The sequence below is a fragment of the Trichoderma evansii genome, assembly GCF_050947405.1.
Source record: "Trichoderma evansii strain SZMC 28006 chromosome Unknown GGI43scaffold_8, whole genome shotgun sequence".
Taxonomy (NCBI): Eukaryota; Fungi; Ascomycota; class Sordariomycetes; order Hypocreales; family Hypocreaceae; genus Trichoderma; species Trichoderma evansii.
In genome coordinates this window covers 120,607-129,884 of record NW_028145198.1, presented here as the reverse complement: position 1 = coordinate 129,884, position 9,278 = coordinate 120,607, and the positions used below count along the sequence as shown (strand labels likewise).

Here is a 9,278-nt window from a genome sequence, read left to right as displayed (position 1 = left end):
TGAGATTCAAACAAGATTGCCAAGTGGAGAGAGAAGGCGGGAAAAGCAAGGCCAAGGAAAAGTACAAAAGTACTCTTGCATCAAATTTAGTAGATTGATCAACAATCGATCTCTCGATGGCGACGCAAGTCGAACAGGGAAGGCGAGTTCCGAGGTCCTCAGCGGCAGTGGGTGCCGGACGACAAGAGGTTAAACGCGTATTCTGTCGAAGAATGCACGAGCTGAGCTGTGCTCCCCTAGACTATACCCTTTTACTCCCTCTTGAACCACCGCTCGAGCTAGCCAACAGTTAGTGCATTTCATTCTCTTCCTCTTATCCCCTCCAAGCTTCGCATGATGAGTTGGCAGCGGCACTAAGAAGTCACTGTCTCAGCCAGACAAGGACCCGGCTGCGGCGCCAACTTGCCGATCTAGCCTATATGTGGGCCGACAAAGAGAAGAAGAAAAAAAAAATACTATACGTACATGTTCGTCTCTATGCTCAGAGAGGGACTGGATCCTAATCTTGCTATTGGAGCTTGTGCGATTGTGGCTTGGCGGGTAACGAACGGATGGCCGTACCAGACGACCGGATGACGGGCGTGTAACGACAGGAAGGTTTGAGGCGAGACCGAAGCTGAGAGGAGACAAATAAGACGAGAAGATAGTCAGCTATTGCTGCACCGTTGGAATATGCAATTATTCGCATGCAGCTTGCGCCTCCTCATAGTCTCCCCAATCCAGCTCCTAAATCCCAGGAGTAATTTCAATTTTTTCGTCTGTCTATCTATCTATTGTCCTCCTTAGTTTCAATATAATCTCATTTCCCCCTCTGGGAGGGGCCACCGTTCGATAACTCGTGGCTCGTGGGCTCGACACCCCCTGCCCGGCTGGCCTTAGCCTGCATTGGCGCTGCGGTTTCATCCCTGCTCAGCTGTGCTTTTGTGGGTCGTTTGACGGCAGAGCGCGACAAGGGCACTTCAATCTCGTCATACCCTTGGCATAGGAAAAAAAAAACTTGGTTTCGGAACCGCCTTTGCGGGAGCTCGTTGTCCGCTTTGAAAAAGTCTGGCCTCGACGACGCCGTGACTCTGGCGCCACGCGCGAGTTTGGCTCGTCCTTTAACAAAAAAAAAAAAAAAAAAAAAATACCTAATTAGCCGCTCGTCTTATTGTCCGGAATAAGCTTTCAGAGCGGCCTCCTAGTGTCGGCTGGTTGCGAATTCGCCATCGCGTCCGGTCAGATTCCCCCACAAGGCAAGGGGAAAGGCTTCTTCCACGGCGTCAAGTCAGAGCCTTATGCCCCACGAGTGCCCAGTTGGTCGGAAATGTGGCAATTTTTTTTCTCTTCTTCTCTTCACATGGTCTCCATCAAGCAGAGATGCGGAGACTTGCATTTCACCGTTGCATAGCTGTGGATTGAAGAGTACGGCCGAGCAAACTCGTTCGCCTAGCCAAAGGTTGCAGCCGTAGTTTGCGACTGTCCTCCAATTGTCTCACACGAAATATGCTGAGTGGAAAGCATCAAGTTTGCTTAAACGGTGCTACTAGTAGTAGCTGTAGCAGTAGTGAATCGAACAAATGGAGGCTAATTGTGACCGGCAGAGGCCCTTTCTTCGCAGCATTCCACGTTCCACACGTGCTGGTTAGCGGTCAGTTATCAGCTATCGCATCCAGCCTCTCAGTTCCTCAGCACGTACATCTGCAATGATCCCAATCCCTCGGTCCTGGACGGCCGGCTGCAAATCGAGTCGTCGCTGGCTCGTGAATGTGGGTGGTGCCACACCAATTAATTGAGTTCTGCGTCATCGTTTGCACAGATTCAAAGTGACCTGTCGGACAAACATCGGCTCTCGGCCAGGCCCTAGTCCAGCTGAAGAAGCACCTGCATCAGCGTTCTGGACTTTGAAATACAGGGGAGTATCACCAAAGCACGGCACATGCAGGCAGCCCCTAATACACCAAGGGCCAAGTGAGGCATAAAATATTGCCAACGCAGCGCAGTCTGCTCTTCAAATTAATTAATCGACCATTATTTGCTATCCCTCGCGGGCTGAGGTATTTGCGCGCGAAAAAAAAAAAGAGGGAGATAGAATGCATACTGCATGCCGACTGAAGCCTCTAATCGCAGATTCATCCAACCTAGTAATACCTCGGCTGCATGCGCTTTTCCCCAGCATATGAAATGATATCGCATCACTCAATCGATAGATGACATGTTGACGATGAAAGCCTGCACGTAGGCGTCATTGTTCGTCGATCCCCCAGCTGTGGCCTCGTTTACTTCCGCCGGTTCACATCATTGCCTCATACGGCTTGTCGATCTTGAGGGGGTTAGATCCGAGAGCTAGTAACGTCATCCGTCAGCACGCAGTCGAGTTGACAGGTACGGAGCCAGATCTAGGTAAGAAAGGCTATCTTGGCTATCAGTACCTATATGTAGTATAAACATACGTTCAGTAATACTGCTCAGTTATTTTACTAGCGGACGACAACCGGCCCGAGATCTCCTCCTTGCATCTCGTGAAGAAACAGGCGGGAGGGGTAGGCGGGCGTATTGCATATATTAAGTGCCTTCAGAGCCAATAAATGCGATGTAGATATAGAGACAGCGGAGCCTTTGATTATAAAATCACTGCCCGAACGAGCAAATGCGTTGTGCTCGGCCACACCAAAGAATATTAGTAAACCTGCTCACAATTGTCTGTCTGCACATGTATTAGTTGCAAAAAATTGGCCCGAATACTGCCAACCTTATACTACTCTGTAGACTGATGGCAGTGTCATGGAAACGTTACACTGAATTTTGTGATCAATGTGACTTAGACTCATGCTCAGAATCCTGATATACACAATATTGGGGCTAGATGTAATTGCTGTAATAAGCATATTGTATCTTCAACTGTGAAAATTCTGCAGACGCATGCATTCTTTTGAGGAATAGATATTCAACGCCCCAGTTTCATTATCCAGCTCTCAGCCATGGCTTAATGAGGCTATTAGTCTGTATATGTATACCTAAATATGTAAGTGATACATAATGTTCAAAAGTAGAGGCAGTAGAGGCAGTAATTTTATTATTAACGTCCACTATGTAGGCTAGTTACATGAGGGCGTCATCTGGGCAAATAGGACGAATAAAGGCAGTAGTGGTAGTGGGGGCTATTGTCGGGCCGTTGGATAATGGGGATGAGGTATTGAGAAGTAATTCCCTTCTGTTAATAGCAATCGAACACCCTTCTTCTTATATGCCCTATGTTCAATCGTTAAAAATTAACGGAGCTTATAGTTATTAATCGTCCCTACTATGTAGGGTGATCTTTGCACATTTCATGTCTAAATGACAATACCCGATGTGGTATGTGTTCTGTAATGATGGTTGCAAGAGGGATAATTTGTAGCTCACTGGCAGCTAAATAGAGAAGCTTAGTTGGCGTAGATGAAATCTTGCGTCAAACTAGATTGCAGAATCTATCAACATTAAGCATCGCACATTAATTATACGGCGAATAAGTCTGTCAAATGACATACACGAAATGAAATAGAGATAGCTCTAGTAGGGTTTGACGATGTAGTCGTTTTCCAAGAGATTAGTCAAACATACCTTTCCATGTGCAAGCCATATTCTCGTTCATCACTTATCTGAAGAGAAGCTTGAGACCTGAGTTGCACAGCGGTGTGGCGTATAAATAACTTTCTGTATCTGTAATCATAAATGCAAGAATAATAAATAGTAAAGGAAAGTTTGAATAGGAATTTGGTATTGTTAGTCTTATAGTTCTTCCTGCGCAGTTTGAATGCGAATCGTGTAGTCAATACAGGGTAAAGATAGCTATAATAGTAAGTGCCATTTATACAAATGTAGCAAATCGAATGACTCTGATATTATATCTGTTTATTTAAAACAGGGTAAGGTTGAGAGGGTTTTATTTACCATTAGACCAGTTAGCCCGTAACAACTGGTAGGAATGGGTCGTCAATATTGGTGCTAATACTGTCCAGATACCAAGTATCATATTAACATATAACTAGTCGCCTGCTATAAAGATAAGATGGCCTATATATACACACACATATATATATATTCATTAATCCAAGATTTGAGAGGCCAAATATGACCGCTCCAAGATGAATATTCCCTCATAGCCAAGGTTGATGATTTTTCTTGCCTTTTGTTGGGAATGGCCGTGGGTATATGGCCAATGACAAGGGAACAGGAAATATCGAGCATCCTGTTTTACAGCAGCTAGATTTGGATACAGCTGTATCTTGAATATTACTGGGCGAAATGTCAAAGTTTGCAGTGAGGCATATTTGGAGTTTCAACATTTGGACGTATTGTGCTATTTGCAGCAGCAACTTAGGAGAAGTCGTTTAGTAATTTACTACAAATTTGCTTTGCAATTCAATTCTCTCTGCAATATAACGTATAACTTAGATATTACCTAGTTTTTTTTGATCTCCTTGATATTTCTTCTAGTCTCGTTATAACCTATATAAATAGATGTGATTTAAATCGTACTGTACGAATTTTTGCTTGACTCAGCCGTTGTTCCACAGAAAGTTTAGTGTTTAGTGCGCGGAACTTCCGCCTCGAAAAACACCAAAACATTTTAGTGGGCCACTTTAATACTGTTCCTAGCTTGTCACATCTTGAATTCTCAATCTCTCCACTTATGTGGCGACCGAGTTGTTGAAAAAATTCTCACCAGGCACAGGCAAGAATCGCCAAGAAGCAATCAGCGGTTCTCTTGGGGAAGATCAGTTGTGAGCTGGCGATATACCCTTCCAAAGCAGGGGACAGAAAAACAGGGACCGCAAAATGAATATACACATACAAACCAACAACACGTGCACCATTTAGTATATGTTCATCTTAGTCTTGTGTATGCATATTTTCACCTTGTGTGTTTAAAATTTCCCTTTACCCTGTTTTTCTGTCCCCCGCTTGCCTTCCCCCGCTTACCAGGATATACGAAAAACATGATGGCATCTTCAATTTTTATTTGACGCCGAGCTCTTGTCTTGCGTCGAAGTGGATCAAGATGTCGATCGGTTTCTTCTTTTATTTCCACAGGCCCGAAACCACCGTGCCGAAAGGCGGATTGTGGATTAACATGTGGATTAAAGACGTCGCAATCTGGTCCGGTTTAGCCGTAGATAACACTTCCCTTGCAGATTCACAATCGATTTAAATATGATAACCCCCGTATGACCTCATAATTCATTTGCTCGTCGAGGAATTGATCGACCTATCGCTCGTTTTATTTACTTTCATTACCCTGCGTTCTTTACCAAACATTTGACCTCCTTTTCTCCTCATCGCGAAGTTGACGCCTCCTACTACTAACGGAGACATAAATGACAGCCGATATTGCCTCATAATAGCCAGTTTCAAGTTTCCTCGCAGGACCGGCTAATGAAACCAAATCTGGCAACTTTACTGTCGCCAGCTATAACGCACACCTCTCAGAGCCATGGACCAATCATCCGATCCAGCCCGTGGCTCATCCAATGATGGCGCCGGCAATCCCACTTCGCCAATTAGACAAGCTACAGACGAGGCAGTATCTTCATCTAGACGAGATATTTCCGAGAATCAAGATGACCAAGATTACGGAAGTCTTCGTCGACGCAGCAGAGCTTCGAGGAGATCCACCTTTCGGAGCGCGGCACCCATAACAACGGCTGGCCAAGGGACTCAATTCAACCTTGCCGGCCCCGGCGACTCTCAACAACTGCGCAGCGCGCATGAGCCTTTTGTCCATCCAGGCTATGGAGATCTTAATCCATCATATGAACAGCCAAACAATGCAAAGCCAATATGGAGTTTGGCAAAGCCATTGCCGCGCGTTGTTCGTCCGGGAATGGTCCCAACTAAGAACGAGCTGTTGGAGAATTGTATCAACGCCGAACTACCGGCTGAAAATTCTCAAAAGCTGGGACTAGATGTTGACCCGAATGAGCTTGAAAAGGGTCGCATCGATAAGTCGTCGGATGTACGCAAGATGGCAGCACAAGTCACGGATGCCAGGGTACAGCGAGAAAATAACTTTATTAAAACAATCTTGGCGTCAGATGCTGAGTCTGCATCCGGAGATCTCGCTCAGCTTGGGCAAACAAGATCAAGCCAAAGACGACTCACTCTCCAACAGCCGTCGGTCCATAGCCATCTTTCTACTGTGCAAGAGGGCCCATCTGAAACCGCGAGTACCGTGTCGAAGAAGAAAAGACCAAGCCGTGAGTCTCAGCGGCTAGATGAGGGCGAGGGAGAAATTGATCTAGGACCAGACGAACTCATTGAGGGCAACAGGTCTCTCGAAACACTTCGCATCGATCAAGAGGCATATCCGGAAGATCTTCACCCATTAGTCCAGAATTTAATGGAAGATGAAATCCACAACAACCACACTGTCTGGTCTGTCATCCGCACCCACCATCGCGAAGCTTTGGCTGAATCTCTTGCCGTTTTCATCCAATTAACCATTGGATTTTGCGCCGATATTGCCGTTACTGTGGCTAATGCTGGCAATCCTAATACTACAGCTTGGGCCTGGGGATTTGCTACCATGATAGGGATCTACATCTCTGGTGGCGTTTCTGGAGCTCATCTCAACCCTACAATCACCGTGATGTTATGGTTTTACCGTGGATTCCCTAAACGCAAGATGCCCGAGTATTTTCTGGCACAGTTTATGGGAGCCTTTTGTGCGTGTTTTGCTGCGTATGGTCTCTACTACGTGTCTATCCAGCATTATCTCTCGGGTGACACAGGCACAGATCAAGACATTATGAATTGTTTCGTCACAAATCAGCGCAGCGCATTCATTAATGTCCCTACAGCTCTTTTCAACGAGTTTGTAGGCACAATGTGTCTGACTGTCGTTGTATTAGCTCTCGGTGACGACCAAAATGCCCCCCCTGGCGCGGGTATGAACTCTCTTATCATTGGTCTAGTCATTACATGTCTCACTATCAGTTTCGCCAACCAGACGGGCGCTGCCCTTAACCCGAGCCGTGACTTTGGGCCACGGCTGGCGCTCTTGGCTCTTGGCTATGGTTCTGAGCTATTCACAAATCCTTATTGGTTCTATGGCCCTTTCGCAGGGACACTCATGGGAGCATTTACAGGAGCGTTCCTTTACGATTTCTTCATTTTTACTGGTGGTGAATCCCCAGTCAACTATCCTCTAGACCGGACACAGCGCGCCCTACGTAAGAGTCGAATGAAGTGGCGGCGTCGGCTGCATCTGACTCCCAAAGAGGGAGAAGACAAGGTTGTTTGAGCAGGCGGTTAATGTGGAAATTTTAAGTTTATTCATGAATGATATGCGTCATAGTAGAAGTAGAAATATAACGTTGTCACTATGTTTAGATGGAACAGTATTGATATATACACTTTTTATTTCTCTATACAGTTTAACTTTAGAGAACACTAAGTCTCTCTAATTTTTAAATCTCTCATATATACATAAGATCGATGGTAGATGCTTATGATGGTGGGGCACCAACAAAGACGGTAAGAGTGTCAGGGTTACCCGAAGACAGCTCACCGGAAGCGTTCTCACCATCAGGGTTGACATCGTCGTAGGGGAAGGCATATCCTCTTCCATCGACCTCGAAAGAGTGTACGAGGCGGCTGTAGTGGTTGGTGGGGTTGACGGTGTAGTATGAAGATGAGTTAACACCAGGCTGGATGTTGCCACCAGCAATGAGGAGGGTAGAGCGCACGAAAGCAGCGCAGAGACGGGGGACAACAGCCACGTGGATGGCGTTGTCACCGCCCTGGATAGCGAAAGGTCCGCTGTTGCAGCCCCAGATATCAGCAGCGGCAGGCTTGGCGTAGCCACGGTTATCGCCGCTGCAGTTAAGAGTGCCGCCAGAAACCTGGCAGTTGACGTTGCCAGAGCTCTGGGTGTTGATGGTCAGGGGGTTGTTGGTGTACTGGTTCCAGACCTGGTCGACATAGGCGCTCCAGTAGTTCTGGAAATCGGCCGAGTTGATGGCAGTGTAATCACTGGGGGCCAGGGCACGGACGAGAGCTCCAGAGCCGTTGGTAACACAGAGATGGGCCCATGGGTAGCCATCCGAGTTACCCTGAGCGACGAGGCCATTGCAGATCTGGCTGAGGGCGCCAGAAGAGAGACCCTTGGTAATCTGAGTGCCGCTACCATCCTTGACAGACAGCTCCATGCTGAGGATCATGCCGACAAAGTCAACATAGCTGATGTTTGCGAAGACAGCCAATGCGGTGGTGTAGGTAAGCTCGACGAATCCCCAGTTGAGTCCAGCGCTAGGATCTTGCGGGTTGGTAGGAGATGGCTGAACCAAACCGTCACCGTTGGGAATCTTGACCATGAAGAACTGCAGGTTGCCCTCAGAGAAGTAAATTCGGGCAGAAGAGATGACGATAGGCACGGTGATGGTAATAGAGTTACCCTGGGAAGGCAGGGGAATGGCGATGTTGCTAGTGATGGCAACAGGGACACTGGAACCTCCCGAGCTGGGATAAATTAAGCTGCCATCGGCGGCAATGAACACGACTTGGTTGTTAGAGTCAAGACCGGAGATATAGGCGTTGACCTGGCCACCGCTGAAGCTGTTGACGAGCTGGATTGGCAAGTTTCCAGCCAGAGCGCGAGACTGAAGGGCGTTCTTGTGCACAATCGTCGTGTTTGTGTTGTGGAAAGTTCCGTTGAGAGTGTTATCCGCGGTGATAACGATATCATCAACACCACCGGGCTTGGCGACGGTGAATGGCGACGTGGCGCGGTAAATAAGCGAGGGAGCGGCTGATACTGCACCCAGAAGGGCAGTAAAGACGGTGAGGTATCGCATGTTGTAAGGATTTTGTACTCGACAACGAAATCAGGTCAACTAAGAAAGGAATGTGGGAGTCCGACAACCTCTGGCCTTGAATTCAAGACTTGGATCTGGATGTCTGATGAATATTTCCATTGCGTAGAGAGTTTCCTTTATATATTACTTCTGTTGTCAAGTTGACGCTTCGAATACAATACTCACCTTCTATTCTCAGAATGTCAAGTCCTTAGCTTCGGACCGAAAATCTAATCAACGGAGATGGAAACTGTTTGGTTATCCACTTGCATGTTTTGGCATGAAAATATCACTTTACAATTATAGAATAGTACCGGGCTTCCTTCGGAGACTCCATGAAGTGAATGACTTCTAGAAAAAGGAGCCGCATCTTCGAGCTTCCAAATTGAAGCATGATAGTCCTTGGCAACAATGGCGTCTAATTATCTAGGATACCCATCTAAAGCGAAGTTCATGCAGGAG

At 46.8% G+C, this 9,278-nt stretch overlaps 2 protein-coding genes across 2 annotated transcripts; one reads left to right on the top strand and one right to left on the bottom strand.

Moving 5' to 3' along the window:
• The first annotated feature begins 5,222 nt into the window (after positions 1-5,222).
• On the top strand, positions 5,223-7,344 carry GGI43DRAFT_356721 (MIP/aquaporin family protein). The gene has a single exon (XM_083202326.1). The coding sequence runs from the start codon at positions 5,456-5,458 to the stop codon at positions 7,262-7,264; it is 1,809 nt and encodes a 602-aa protein (XP_083061131.1). The 5' UTR covers positions 5,223-5,455; the 3' UTR covers positions 7,265-7,344.
• Positions 6,952-9,127, bottom strand: GGI43DRAFT_433616 (glycoside hydrolase family 64 protein). Its single transcript, XM_083209777.1, has one exon. It carries the CDS (start codon positions 8,814-8,816, stop codon positions 7,470-7,472), a length of 1,347 nt encoding a protein of 448 aa, XP_083061130.1. The 5' UTR covers positions 8,817-9,127; the 3' UTR covers positions 6,952-7,469.
• Between the last annotated feature and the right edge of the window lie 151 nt (positions 9,128-9,278).